The sequence below is a fragment of the Mauremys reevesii genome, linkage group 2 (genome assembly GCF_016161935.1).
Source record: "Mauremys reevesii isolate NIE-2019 linkage group 2, ASM1616193v1, whole genome shotgun sequence".
Lineage (NCBI taxonomy): Eukaryota > Metazoa > Chordata > Testudines > Geoemydidae > Mauremys > Mauremys reevesii.
In genome coordinates, this window is record NC_052624.1 from 115,641,205 (window position 1) to 115,656,564 (window position 15,360).

Consider the following 15,360-nt stretch of genomic DNA (forward strand, 5'->3'; position numbering starts at 1 on the left):
TGTCATGCTATGATGAAAACAATTACATGTAGCTCTACAGTTATCCAATAAATTTCAGATGTAATTACTACAAATTAAGAAGTAAACATTACATATTTATAAACATCCATTAAAACCATGTGGCTAGTAGGAGTGAAAAAATAACCTGAGAGTGCATCGAAATACTTACTCTGTACTTTTTTTTGTAAAGACTGTTCTAGTTCAGGGAAATAGTTTTATAACTTTAACCCTGTCATACTTGGAGTGTGTTAGATTAAAACAATAATTCAAGCAACATTTTACTTTGTGATATTAGGTTTTTTTTTTTTCACTGATTCAGTACTGTGTGACAAATCTCTTAAATCACTACCGTATTATTTGGAATAAATTAATCTTCATTCTGCATAAAGCAGTGAACAGAGATCCTATAAATATGAATGGGTTCTATTTCACCTTCTGTCTCTAATTCTTGAGAGATTAGATATTTTGGGAACTTCTGCCTGAATGGCTTTAAAGAACAGTGTAGGAAAACAAATCAATAACAGTAGAAGAGATCAGCTGGAAACTAGAAAGCTAATTGCATTCTTGTCCTTGCAGTGTTTTTTAGATGGAAGCAGTTAATTTTTCTTGATATAGTTAGACAACAGAACTTTGAGGTGCTTATACCACTACGCAGAAAAGCATACACAAATTGTGGTCGTGTATAAATGGACTTCAATGCTGAAGACACACTGGCGCTTCTTTCCTTTTTAAAAAAATCATGATGGGAAACAGTTTTTCCTTTTGGTTTTACAGTGTTGGTCAGTTTTCCTCTCTCTTGAACCCTTTGACCATATGCCACTTGATAGCTGTCTATTCCTATGGAAACCAAGATATCGAAGCCAAGGTTGCAAGAGGTATTGGAGAGAAATATTATCGGACTTCAGCTACAGAGCAGCTAAAGATGCTGTTTTGCTTTCAGTCAAGCCATGTTTGATAGCCAGAATTGGATTCAAGACATAGAGAGTTGTTCTTGGCTGATGTATTGCCTAAGATGCCTTGCCAGATGGATGAACATCTTAAACTTGGAAACTGGCAAATAAAACTGCTATTCAGCTATTTGAGCCTCTCTCTTTGGGCTGAGAGTTTCAGCTTAGAGTCTAAACTGCTTCTAGTGGAGTTGCTAAAAGGGTACTTTGTAAGATTTAGATACAATGTCAAGATTAGTGATGCTGCTGCCATGGTTGAGTTGAGAGGATTAGCAATACATCAGATATTTAAATTTGCCAGGCAGCAGTTTACTTTAGTTTAAGAGTATGGCATCATTTTTATCAATGTGGAAGAAAAATTGTAGCACCCACAGATTTATTGCAGTGCTGAATTTCAGTGGACTAATGCTATAGTGCAGCACCAAATGTATAAAATGTATTTTTGAAGATTTTCTTTAATACACCCACTAGTTAGCTTACGTATTTAATAATGTCAAAGCAACATCATTATTATTCAGTCAAAATGTAATCATACATCAGTTTTATTCATAATATCCTTAAACTTTAAGTAGCAGCTTTTCTGGGGATATAGATGTAAATGAAATTTAGCTCTCATAAATTCCTTGACACTTAGGGGGACAGAGAAAAGGAAATTACAGTTGTTCTTCAGTAACTGTTCAGACTTCAGTACATTTAGAACACTGCAGCATGAATTAACAGTACCTACAGCACTGGGAGCTAAGATAAGAATTTTTTTATCTTCTTCACTTTTTGATTCTCACCCAGTGTATCAGTTGTATCTTACAAAAATTTAAGGGAACACCCCAGAAAAAATTGATGTCTGCGCAGTCTGTTTACAGTTTTGCAGTGTATAATGGAGACACTGGAATTTGTTTTTGCTTTAGTGCTTTCTTTGCAGCCTGGTAGATGAATATCACTTCTAGTGTTAAGTTTACCAAAATAGCTGGGTTGGTGTACCCTTTGTTTTACAACTTTTTCAGATATTACTGAACAACAACAAGGAATCTTTGCAACAGGATTAATTTTAGCTATTAAAAATCAGTTTAAATATTAAGATTTTTTTGTTAATGCTGAGATAAATCATTTTTATACTTTACAAGATTTACAGACCAAGACCAAATAAATTGTACATAGAAATTAATAGTACTGTACATAGTGTGCGTCAGCCAGTTCTGACTTTGGGAATTTTTGAGATATAAATTCTGATTCCAATTTGCTTTTTTTAAGCACTAAAAAAACATTTCTAGATGTTGCCATGAGCTGACTTTGCATGGCTAAGAAAACCATTGTTTGTGTTAAAGGTATTTGTCATACGGGATTATAGGAGAGCACCAACTCCACTATAGTTAAGATTGGGAAATGCTTCCTGTTTAAAGGATGACTCCTGTAAGTGCTCTAAAATCCACTTGCTTTCTCACATCTCCTTGAAGTTTTCTGCCTCATGGAGGTGTGGGGTGAAGTTAGTGATCCAAGTTTAGGAAAGCCTTGTGCAAATTATCCTAAGATTCAGCCCCTCTCCCCCAGGGAAAAAAAACATTTCTTAGTGGTGACAGTTTTTTTATCAATGTTTTTTGCACACACTTGGAGATCAAGTAGGGTGACCAGATGTCCCGATAAAATTGGGACTGTCCCGATTTTGAGGAGTTTGTCCCGTGTCTCAACTGGAGTACGGTCGGGACGGTATTTGTCCCGATAGTTTGTTTCCTGGTCTTCGGCGGCAATTCTGCGGAGAGTCCTTCAGTCGTGGACCGTGTTCGGTGGTATTTCAGCGGCGGGTAATAAACCTTGCCAACAAAGACAGAAGCAGCTGCCGCCAAAATGCTGCCGAACACTGTCCGTGACTGAAGGTTTCTCCGCCAAAGACCTGGACGGGTGAGTGTTTAAAAAAAACAAAACAAATAAACAAAAAAACCAACCACTGCAGTGGTCCTGATATTTTCCCCTTACCATCTGATCACCCTAGGATCAAGCCATGGGCCCCAAAGAGTCTCAATAGTTCAACATTTACTCCAGGGGCCCACTACCCCTTTGAGGAAGTAATACTTAAAACATTACTCAATAGTTACATGCTAGAGATATGCTTGAATCTCATGCTTGTGAGCCAAACAGATTACAGTGCGCATATGCAGACAAAATAGCCAAGAGGGCTGCTAGCCAGCCACTAAGCACAGAATGTTAGTGGCTCAAAAGGATATGCACTGTCCATTAAACCTGAGCTACTCCAGGCACCGTAGATTCAAACACTACCCTTGGCAGAATCTGAAAATGAAACATAGGCATGTTGCTACAATCTGCCTCTATTTCAGGGGATTTTTTAATTTTGGGAAATGTAATCTGAGTACAGTGCAGGTCTGAAAGAGCAGGAGATGCCACCAGTCAATGCTTACTCTGTGTTAATGAAGTTTCTTGTCAGCAAATATAGAGAAACCGTCTTATTGTGATACTCATACTCATTTTCAGTAGTACCTTATTCTCAGAGTAGTTCCACTGATTTTTGGGGCATATGGTACAACTGTGTGTGTGTGTGTGTGTGTGTGTAAAGGTGGTATAATTGAGCCTGTATTGTAAAATACAAATTCTACAATGCTAAGAATTTTCTTAACCACAGATAGTCTACCTACAGAAATATTTAGAAAGGTTTTACTGCATTAGAAATCAAACCAGTATATCAACCTCATTCACAAACACCTAATTTATCAAAACAGAAGAAGCCTTAACTAATCTGCCTTTCTAAAACATTGGTTTTAGTTTTGTTAATATTATTTTATTTCTACTTTATTTTGAAGAACTGTTCTCAGATTTCTAGCAATTAGCTGTTAATATAAACATCAGAATTCCAGTTCTGATGTTTGTATCTTTGGTGCTGTTGTAATCATTACATTTAAGATATTTTGGAACAATGCTGTATCTAAATGTGTAAAAGAATGAGAAGTAAAAGATACTAACAATGACTTCCTAAACAGCAGCTGAAACTGATAAGTACAGGTGGAGCAAAATCTCCCATCTGCTCCGTGTCATTCTTAGTCATGATCAATGAATTGGGAGCATGCTTCTTCTACAAGGGCATTCAGTCAGAGAAAATGTAGAAGAAAAATGTCAATTAAAAGAGGTGCACAATCAATTTCCTTCCTAAGAAATTTAAAACACTTGAATGTGGTGCAAATGGCCATGCACTTCTGTGGGTCAAAACATCATAACCCTCTTCTCACTACTTTTTGTTTTTTGGGTGTCAACATCTAAAAAATTTCAGTAGTAGAATTCAAGAGTTCAAAAGCAGAGCAGAGTCAACTGTATTAATCTCAGCATATAAAGATGAGCATTCAGATTACACTGTGATACATAAATGCAAGTCATATGAAGATATACCTTTCAGAGCATTAACAAATTGATTGAGTAGTAAGAGTCTAGAAAGAATCTAATAGTCAACAGCTGTTTTAAAACAGCTCTTTTTGCATAGGGGCTATGTTAACCTCTTTGGAAAGGATGCTATTGTAACGTGAAATAATTAATATATGCTTCTATGTTTTGTTTCTTAATCTAAGATCAAGGTGCCATTCATGTAATTCATATAATATTGCCTCTTATCTGAGTGTCTGTGTACACTGATAAAAATTTTTTAGTATTTATTAATCTACAGGTTTATCCTGGTTTTAGAGATCTAAGGAATCACTACTAATGAATATGCACAATTTACCTTATCAGAAATAAGCAACTGTTAAATCTCAACTGTAACTCAATATGAATTTTTTAATTATCTTTTGAAGTGTTATGGTTCAAAAGTTAATGTGTAATTTCTAAGTTTAAAAATTACTTCAGTGATTTAGTTTTCCTGGAAAATTTTTCAGTCTTTCAAAAAATAGTGTGTACAACAGGAGATTTGGAGGAGAGTGCCCTCTTGAGGAAATCTGATCAGTATGTGGATTTTTTCCCCAAACAAGCTAAATAAAAGGGTAATGTAGATACAAGGACAGCAAACTATACTTCACTTATATCACAAATCCCAAGGTACTTCAGAATTAAAATTATAAAAGTAAAAAGGGAAAAGAAATAAATATAACTTAAATTTACATTTGACTGAAACAGTAAAGATTATACCCTTGCTAAGATTATTTTTTAAAAAAATAGCAGCCCTGTGTTACCTTTTGTTTGTGGTAAACTGAAATGCCACCATATTTCAGAATGTTCTGTTGATGAAAGAGTAAAATAAATGAATTTCATTGTATTCCTCTAAAGCAAAAGGAGTTATTGAACTTTGAGTCTATCCCTTTTTGTAAAAGAGTAGCCTTTGGCCCCTCCCTGGCTCCAAGTGCACCCTGTCAAGCCTTGGGCCTCTTGCTTTCTCCTGCCCTGGGGTAAATCCCGTGTTTCTCCCACTCTTAGACAAGGCCTCATGCTACAGCTGCCTGTGTACCAACCATAATTGCTAAGCAGGTCTGACTGGACTTGGCACATTCAAGCCTTCCTTTTGGGACCTGTGAGCAGTGGCTAAGGCTTACCATCCCCTGAAGCTTAGGAAGGCCAAACTGCCTTAGATTCTGGTTCTGTCGGGTCTTTGTCTGTCTCTGCATTTTGTGTGCCTTCTAATCTGTGATAACCTCAGGGACGGAGATGATAGGGGGAGTGTAGAAACATTCTACGCTCTATGATTCTGGGGGGACTGCATGATCACCTGTACTGCTGAGTTTGCCACGCTGACCAAACAGGAAATGAAATTCAAAAGTTTCCAGGGCTTTTCCTGCGTACCTGGCTAGTGCATTGGAGTTCAAAGTGCTGTCCAGAGCAGTCACAATGGAGCACTCTGGGATAGGTCCCAGAGGCCAATACCGTCGATTTGCATCTGCACTACCCCAAATTCGACCCAGCAAAGTCAATTTTAGTGCTACTCCCCTTGCTGGGGAGGAGTACAGAAGTTGATTTTAAAAGCCCTTTAGGTTGACGGAAGGGGGTTGGCTGTGTGGATGCATTAATTTTTAAATCAACCTAACCCGGCTAAATTCAGCCTAACCCCCATAGTGCAGACCAGGCCTTGGAGTACATACTTCCTGCAGCTCATGGAAAGGTTCCCTCCATTGGCACAGTAAGCCATAATGGAAGCAGGGTAGAGGTGGGCCAGGGGAGAGACTGTAGAATTCACATGGATCCAAAGGTACCAGTACTCAATGTCAGTGGCACAGAGAGGCTACAGCTGCTATTCCCATAGACCATAAGGGTGGCAGAGAGTAGAATTCACATCTTCAACTGCTCTGGACTTTATATATGTATTGCCTGAACACTGTGGTTTTATGTGAACAGAGTGGATTCACCAAGGCACAAACAAACCTGCTAGGATTATTTTTCCTACTACAATATTTTACTTTAAAATAAAACGGACAAAATATTGGAGAGGATAAACTAAGGATGAGCTCAGACAAATCACTTCTTCCAGCTTCTGGAGTTTACTGTCCATCGACCCTTGCTCTTCAGTGAAAGCTTACAAAAAAGTCTGCCAAAAGCCTCAACAAAGCTGCCAGAAATGCAAACTGCTCCCAGTGCCCAAGCCAGCAAAGCTACTGAACCCTTTAATGATATTCGCAGCAAATTCAGTGAATGGTGAGTCACTAGTTCCAGTTCTTCTGCTGTGTGTCATCTCAAGCATGAATTTAGGATTCTTCTCCTTTAATATGCAGATATGCATCAGGGCACATCTTGAAATAGACACATGTAACAGTACAATATTTGTGCAACTACTAATCCATGCTAACACATCCAATTGACTTTATTCATGATGAATTTGGAAGAGGGCGGTGGTAGGGAAACTCTTATTGCTAATGCATGGTACTTTACAGGTAAATAAATAGACAAAGAACTTGCAAACTAAATTAAAAAGGAAAAAACACAAAAATGATAACCCATGCGGGGCCTGGGAATTGAACTGGAGGCTTGGGAATCACAACTAGGGTGACCATATGTCCCGATTTTATAGGGAAAGTCCTGATTTTTGGGTCTATTACTCCCCATCTCCCATCCTGATTTTTCACAGTTGCTGTCTGGTCACCCTAGAGACAACAGTAAAACCAGGTCTGCACTTTACTACAAACCTATATTAGCATCCTTGGAGTCATCGTGGATAGTTCTCTGAAGATGTCCACGTAGTGTGCAGAGGCGGTCAAAAAAGCAAACAGGATGTTAGGAATCATTAAAAAGGGGATAGAGAATAAGACTGAGAATATATTATTGCCCTTATATAAATCCATGGTACGCCCACATCTCGAATACTGTGTACAGATGTGGTCTCCTCACATCAAAAAAGATATTCTAGCACTAGAAAAGGTTCAGAAAAGGGCAACTAAAATGATTAGGGGTTTGGAGAGGGTCCCATACGAGGAAAGGTTAAAGAGGCTAGGACTCTTCAGCTTGGAAAAGAGAAGACTAAGGGGGGATATGATAGAGGTATATAAAATCATGAGTGATGTGGAGAAAGTGGATAAGGAAAAGTTATTTACTTATTCCCATAATACAAGAACTAGGAGTCACCAAATGAAATTAATAGGCAGCAGGTTTAAAACAAATAAAAGGAAGTTCTTCTTCACGCAGGGCACAGTCAACTTGTGGAACTCCTTACCTGAGGAAGTTGTGAAGGCTAGGACTATAACAATGTTTAAAAGGGGACTGGATAAATTCATGGTGGCTAAGTCCATAAATGGCTATTAGCCAGGATGAGTAAGAATGGTGTCCCTAGCCTCTGTTCGTCAGAGGATGGAGATAGATGGCAGGAGAGAGATCACTTGATCATTGCCTGTTAGGTTCACTCCCTCTGGGGCACCTGGCATTGGCCACTGTCGGTAGACAGATACTGGGCTAGATGGACCTTTGGTCTGACCTGGTACGGCCATTCTTATGTTCTTATGCATAACTACATCACAAAAGTGTCTGAAAAATCCACACCCTTGAGTGACAGTTATACTGATCTAGCCTCTCACCCTCCTCCAATGTAGACAGAGCTATGTCAACAGGAGAGCTTTTCCCACTGACGCAGCTTCTGCCTCTCAGGGAGCTGGATTAACTACCGATGGGAGATGCTCTTCTGTTGGGTTAGTAGTGTCTTCACTAAAGTGGCACAGCTGTGCCACTGTAGCGCTTTACATGAAGATAAGCCCTAAGGGTATGTCTACACTATGGGATTACTCCGAATTTACAGTATTTGATTTTGGGCAACCGATTGTATAAAGTCGAGTGCATGTGGCCACACTAAGCACAGTAATTCAGCAGTGTGTGTCCATGTACCGAGGCTAGTGTTGACTTCTGGAGCGTTGCACTGTGGGTAGCTATCCCATAATTCCCGCAGTCTCTCCTGCCCATTGGAATTCTGGGTTGAGATCTCAATCCCTGATGGGGCAAAAAACATTGTCGCTGGTGGTTCTGTGTACAGCCTCACCCCTCCCTCCGTGAAAGCAACGGCAGCCAACCGTTTCGCGCCTTTGTTCCTGGGTGAACTGTGCAGACGCCATAGCCCATCCAGGCCATCCAGTTCTCTGGGATGATCGCTTTATCCATCCCCGCACCGCGTGGCTGGTATCAGGGAAGATCCCTGCTAGCCAAACGCAAAAAGCTCAGCACCAATACCCCTCCTCCCTCCCACCCCGGTTTGGCTAACTGCAGGGAAGGATTTCTTTTCAGCTACAGGCAAACAGCCTAGTAGGAACAGCCACCTCTGTCCCCATAATTAAATTCCTGTATTTCAACCAGGTTACTATGAACAATATCAGTCTCCTGAGGATAACACAGTGAGATAAAGAATGGATGTTGCTTGAATGCCAGCAAACACCGGGACCATACGCTGCCAGGCTTTGTCATGCAATGATACCAGACTACTTGCTACTAGCATGGAGTGGTCAAGTGTCCTACCATGGAGGACGGAATAAGGTTGCACTGCCCAGAAACCTTCTGCAAAGGCTTTTGGAGTACCTACAGGAGAGCTTCATGGAGATGTCCCTGGAGGATTTCTGCTCCATCCCCAGACACGTTAACAGACTTTTCCAGTAGCTGTACTGGCTGTGAATGCATCTCAAGTCCTCAGGGCAAATTAATCATTAAAAAACACTTGCTTTTAAACCATGTTTTATATTTACAAAGGTACACTCACCAGAGGTCCCTTCCATGGCTTCATTGTCTGGGGTACTGCCTTGGGAGGGTTGTGAGGGTACTTCAGTCAGGCTGAGAAAAAGATCCTGGCTGTTGGGGAGAATGGAGTGCTGTGTGCTCTCCGCAAGCTCGTCCTCCTGCTCCTCCTCATCTTCCCCGTCCGCAGAATCCTCAGCCATGGCTGCGATTACCCCCTCCTCGGAATCCACTGTCAGAGGTGGGGTAGTGGTGGCGGCTCCCCCTAGAATTGCATGCAGCTCAACGTAGAAGTGGCATGTCTGTGGCTCTGCCTTAGAGCTTCCGTTTGCTTCTTTGGTTTTCTGGTAGGCTTGTCTGAGCTCCTTAACTTTCATGCAACACTGTAGTGGCCTCTCTCCATCATGCCCTTTGAGATTTTTTCAAATGTTTTGGCATTTCGTCTTTGGAACGTAGTTCTGATAGCACAGAATCCTCTCACCATACAGCGATCAGATCCAGTACCTCCCGTATGGTCCATGCTGGAGCTCTTTTTTGATTCTCAGACTGCATGGTTCTTCGAGTGCTTGCTCATATTGATTCCAATTAGGTGTGCGCGCGCTGCGTGCACGTTCGTCAGAAGATTTTTACCCTAGCAACACTCGGTGGGTCGCCTGGGTGCCCCCTGGAGTGGCGCCGCCATGGCGCCGAATATATACCCCTGCCGACCCAACCGCCCCTCAGTTCCTTCTTACCGTCCGTGTCGGTCGTTGGAACAGTGGAGTGCGGTTTACTGACCTCCACTTCCCTAGCTACTTGTAGTTTCTCTAGTATTTTTTTGTGTATATAGTTCCAAGTTTTATAGTTATAGTGTAGTTAACGTAGTTTATAGTTAGTTTATATAGCTAAAGGGGGTTCAGGGATTAGCCCCTTCCCTGCACCCGGTGCCGGGGCCCATGCCCGGTTCACCGGGTTTCAAACCATGCTCGGCCTGCCACAAGCCGATGCCGACAGGAGATCCACACGACTCCTGTCTTAAGTGCCTCCGGGAATCTCACCTGACAGATAAGTGTCACATTTGCAAGGCCTTTAAGCCTCGAACAAAAAAGGAGCGGGACTTTCGGCTAAAACAGCTCCTTATGGAGGCGGCTCTTACCCCCCCATCTTCGGCACCGAGTGCTGGACAATCGGCGGGCAGAAGCGCCTCCTCGGTACCAGACCACCCCGGTACGGCCAAAACCTCTTGGCACCGGCCGGCACCGGCACCGAAGTCGACTAGACGCTGCTCCCTCTCCCCGAGGTCAAGGAAGCCTAAGACTCCTGCTGCTTCCGTGCCACCTGCACCGCAGCCAGAGAGCTCGTCTAAGTCGGATCGCCCGGCACCAACACCTGCCGCGGCACCGACGACGTCGGCACTGCCGATTCCAGTCCCACAAGGGCCGTCGAGTCCGGTGCCTGTCAGCTCCCCGGCGCGGGCTGTGGTTGAGCTTACGATTCCATCCACGCTGGAGACATTCTCAACGGCGCACAATTTGATTGCCATGACAGAGTCGATGCTGCCTTGTCCCCCGGCGCTGCCGGTGCGGGTAATTCAGTCGATCGGCAACCCTGCCTTGATACGACCATCCTCTGTTGGCACACCAGAGCGGCACCATTCCCGATCACGGTCCCGCAGACGTTCTCAGTCCCACCGGCGCTCCCGCTCCCGATGCCGCTCGCAGTCCCGGCACCGTTCCCCTCATCGGTACCGGTCGCACTCGCGGCGGCGTTCAGTGTCCCGTTCGCCGGCCCGTCACTCTCGGCACCGCTCCAGCTCCTGGCACCTCTCCAGGCACCGGGACTCCCGTAGCCGCTCCCGACGCCAAGGCTTGAGATCTCGGTCGACCTCCCGGCACCGTTCTGGTCGCAGGTCCCGATCTCGTTCCCGGTACCGGTATGCCTCCTGGTACCAGTCCCCGATGCCGAGTGGAGCAAGGTCCACTAGAGACGGAGACTCCACCCAGGGCTTCTCAGCTCCTCCATGGCCGTCCAGACACGCATCAGGGTCTTCCCACGTGGACAGCTCTTATGCGCAGGACCATGACTCTGAGGTACCCACCAGAGCCTTCCAAGAGACCCAGGCTCAGGACCAAGGCCCCCAGCAGTGGTCTTTCTGGACACCCTGGGCTTACCACCAGGCCCAGGCGTACCAGTAGTGCCATCCCGCTCTGTCCCATCAGAGCACAGAGTGCCAGAGGTGACGGTTAGCCATCCCCCTCCGACTGCTCTGAAGGACGCCCCAGTTCACCCACCAGACTCCCAGGTTCCACTGGAGCAGGAGCTTGCCCAAGAGCAAGAGGCCGCACAGGACCCACTCGTCCCCAGTATCTCCTCTTCCTCTTCTCCAGATGAGGCAGTGGCAGGAACATCCTCCTCGGGCCCTCCTCCAATAGACCTGAGAGCCCATCAGGACCTCCTCAGGAGGGTAGCGCTTAACATGAACCTCCAGGTGGAGGAGGTCCTGGAGGTAGAGGACCCGGTAGTGAACATACTGTCGGCGGATGCCCCCACTAGAGTGGCTCTACCGTTTATTAGGACCATCCAGGCCAATGCGGACACTATATGGCAGTCTCCAGCCTATATCCCTCCTGTGGCCAGGGGAGTCGAGTGTAAATATATGGTGTCCTCTAAAGGGTATGAGTACTTGTATATCCATCCTCCTCCCTGCTCACTGATCGTCCTGTCTGTTAATGAGAGGGAATGCCATGGCCAGCAGGCGCCAGCCCCGAAATCGAAGGAGGCTAGTCGGATGGACTTACTCGGCCGCAAAGTTTACTCTGCAGGTGCCCTACAGCTCCGGGTGTCAAATCAACAAGCCCTGCTTAGCCGCTATAATTATAACACCTGGGTGGGTGTGGGTAAGTTTACGGAGCTTCTCCCTCAAGACTCCTGCCAAGAGTTCGCTGCCCTCTTGGAGGAAAGGAAAAAGGTGGCCAGGACTTCCCTCCAGGCTTCGTTGGACGCCGCCGACTCAGCAGCCAGGACTCTGGCCTCGGGTGTTGCCATGAGGCGCATCTCATGGCTTCAGGCCTCAAGCCTCCCACCAGAGCTGCAGTACACCATCCAGGACTTGCCTTTTGATGGTAAAGGCCTTTTCTCTGAAAAGACTGACCCTAGGCTGCAAAGCCTGAAAGACAACAGGGTCATAATGCGTTCTCTGGGCATGCATACGCCGGTGACCCAACGCCAGCCTTTCCGTCCCCAGCCTCACAGCCCATTCTCTGCACCTAGACAGAGACAGGACTTTAGCAGGCGGTGCGGCCAAGGTGGTCACAGGCGACCTTCAGGATCCCAAGCGGGCCAAAATCAAGGTCCCTCGAAACCACCACCGGGACCAAAGGCGAACTTTTGAAGGTGCGCCCGAGAGCGGCGTATCAGTCACAGGCCAGGATCCCTCTCCTCCCTTCTCCAACCGTCTCTTCTGCTTCCTCCCGGCGTGGTCCTAGTTGACTTTGGATCGCTGGGTCCTACGCACGGTAGAGTATGGGTACCACCTCCAATTTATTTCAACTCCCCCTCCCACCCGCCAACTCCGTCCCTCTTCAGGGACCCCTTTCACGAGCAATTCCTCTTGCAAGAGGTGCGGATGCTCCTCGCCATGGGAGCTATAGAGGAGGTGCCAATGGACGAAAGGGGCAAGGGGTTTTACTCCCGTTATTTCCTAATCCCCAAGTCAAAGGGAGGTCTCAGACGTATTCTAGAGCTGCAAGGCCTCAACCAGTTTATGGTAAAGTTGAGGTTCCGCATGGTATCCCTGGGGACCATTATCCCGTCCTTGGATCCTGGAGACTGGTACGCCGCCCTCGATATGAAGGACACGTACTTTCACATCGCCGTTTTTCCCCCGCACAGGAGATTCCTTCGCTTCGTAGCCAACCGTCAGCACTTCCAGTTTACGGTCCTGCCGTTTGGCCTTTCTGCAGCCCCAAGGGTCTTTACAAAGTGTATGGCCGTAGTCGCCGCCTACCTCCGCCGACGTCGGATACATGTTTTTCCATATCTGGACAATTGGCTCATCCGAGGACCCTCCGAGACCCAAGTTACTCAGCGTGTGGGCATCGTCAAGGACCTATTCACCCGCCTAGGCCTGATGATCAATGTGGAAAAATCCACTCTGGTTCCCACGCAAAGACTGGAATTCATAGGAGCTATCCTGTACTCCAATCTAGCCAGAGCCTGCTTGCCACAGCCATGCTTTTAGGCGATGGCGACAATCATCCGAGTTCTACAGACTTTCCCAACAACCTCGGCCCGCACGGTTCTCGGTCTCCTGGGTCATATGGCTGCCTGCACCTTCATAACCAAATATGCCCGGCTCCACCTCTGCCCTCTCCAAGTTTGGCTCAACTCGGTATACCGCCCAGGCAGGGACCCGATAAACACGATAGTCACCATTCCACTGAGCACCCTAAGCTCCCTAGACTGATGGCTAACTCCCTCCTTGGTGTGTGCAGGGCTGCCGTTTCATCCGCCCCGGCCCTCAATGTCCCTGACGACGGACGCGTCATCTCTCAGCTGGGGTGCTCACCTCGGACACATTCGTACTCAAGGCTTCTGGTCACCTCAGGAGATGGCATTACACATAAATGTCCGAGAACCGAGAGCAGTCCGCCTGGCGTGCCAGGTGTTCCAGCATCACTTACAGGGCCGTTGTGTCTCAGTGTTTACAGACAACACAACGGCCATGTACTACATAAACAAACAGGGAGGGACATGATCCTCCCCCCTTTGTCAGGAGGCCATCCACCTTTGGGACTTTTGCATAGCCCACTCGATAGACCTGGTAGCGTCCTTTCTCCCGGGAGTTCAGAACACTCTGGCGGATCGACTCAGCAGGTCCTTCCTCTCTCACGAATGGTCGATCCACCCAGATGTTATTCGTTCCGTTTTCCAGAACTGGGGATTTCCCCATGTAGAGCTGTTCGCTTCCCACGAGAACAGGAAATGCCAGATGTTCTGCTCCTTCCAAGGTCTCTCTCCGGGATTGATCTCGGACGCTTTCCTGATGCCGTGGAAGGGCCACCTCCTTTATGCCTTCCCACCGTTCCCGCTGGTTCACAGGGTCCTGCTAAAACTCCGCAGGGACAGGGTGCACCTCATCATGATTGCTCCAGCATGGCCCAGGCAGCACTGGTTCACCACGTTGCTCAACCTGTCGATAGCCAACTCAATTACTCTGCCACTCCACCCAGGCCTCATAACTCAGGACCACGGCAGACTTCGCCACCCGGACCTGCAGGCCCTTCACCTCACGGCGTGGCTGCTGCATGGCTAAACCAGTCAGAGTTGTGTTGCTCTGCATCAGTACAACAAGTTCTCCTGGGTAGCAGAAAATCTTCCACCCGGTCAACGTATCTGGCCAAGTGGAAGCGTTTCTCCTGCTGGTGCAAAACGCGTAATCTTACTCCCACTGAGGTCTCGATCCCCTCTATTTTGGACTACCTCTGATCTCTCAAACAGCAGGGCCTAGCAGTATCATCACTGAGGGTACACCTGGCAGCCATCTCTACCTTCCACCCAGGGGAAGGTGGCCGTTCCGTGTTTTCACACCCTATTGTTTCGAGGTTCCTCAAAGGCTTGGAGCACTTATACCCCCAAGTACGCCGCCCAGCCCCGACCTGGGACCTCAACCTGGTCTTAACCAGACTTATGTCTCCCCCATTTGAGCCGTTAGGTAGAGTAGCAAGCAGGTTGTTATCTTGGAAGACAGCTTTCCTTGTAGCCATTACATCGGCCAGACGAGTCTCCGAGCTTAGGGCTCTTACGGTAGACCCGCCGTACACTGTGTTCCACAAGGACAAGGTGCAGTTGCGACCACACCTGGCATTCCTCTCTAAGGTGGTTTCAGCCTTTCATGTTAACCAGGACATCTTTCTCCCGGTCTTCTTCCCGAAGAACGTCGGGGAGGAGTACAGAAATCGATTTTAAGAGCCCTTTAGATCGAAGTAAAGGGCTTCGTTGTGTGGACGGGTACAGGGTTAATTCGATTTAATTCTGCTAAATTCGACATGAACTCGTAGTGTAGACCAGGCCTAAGTAATGTGAAGAGAACACTGTTCTTGTAGGAGACTAGTATTTAGCCCTCAGAGAAGATCATGTAAGTTGTTTTGTTTCACATATCTTGCTAGTTACATATTATTCTGTGTGCACACAATATGAATTTCTCTCCTTGGTGGACAATTATGGAAGGCTTCGGAGAAGTAGCGTAGAGTTTCTTTGGAAAGATTTAACTGAAGAGAGGTTAAAGTTAAAAAGTATTACACAGAAAAATAAAGCA

General features: G+C 46.0%; 1 protein-coding gene across 7 annotated transcripts in view; it reads left to right on the forward strand.

Moving 5' to 3' along the window:
- The window catches only part of INVS (inversin), a 241,438-nt gene that overhangs the window by 76,193 nt on the left and 149,885 nt on the right, over nt 1-15,360 (forward strand). The window contains exon 1 of one of the 7 annotated variants that reach the window (XM_039525064.1): nt 6,428-6,557. The exons of the other annotated variants lie outside the window; for them this stretch is intronic. Within the exon in view, the coding sequence (XP_039380998.1) occupies nt 6,555-6,557 (3 nt within the window). The 5' untranslated portion in view covers nt 6,428-6,554. Of the gene's footprint in view, nt 1-6,427; nt 6,558-15,360 lie in introns of those variants that run through there. 7 annotated transcript variants of the gene reach the window in all.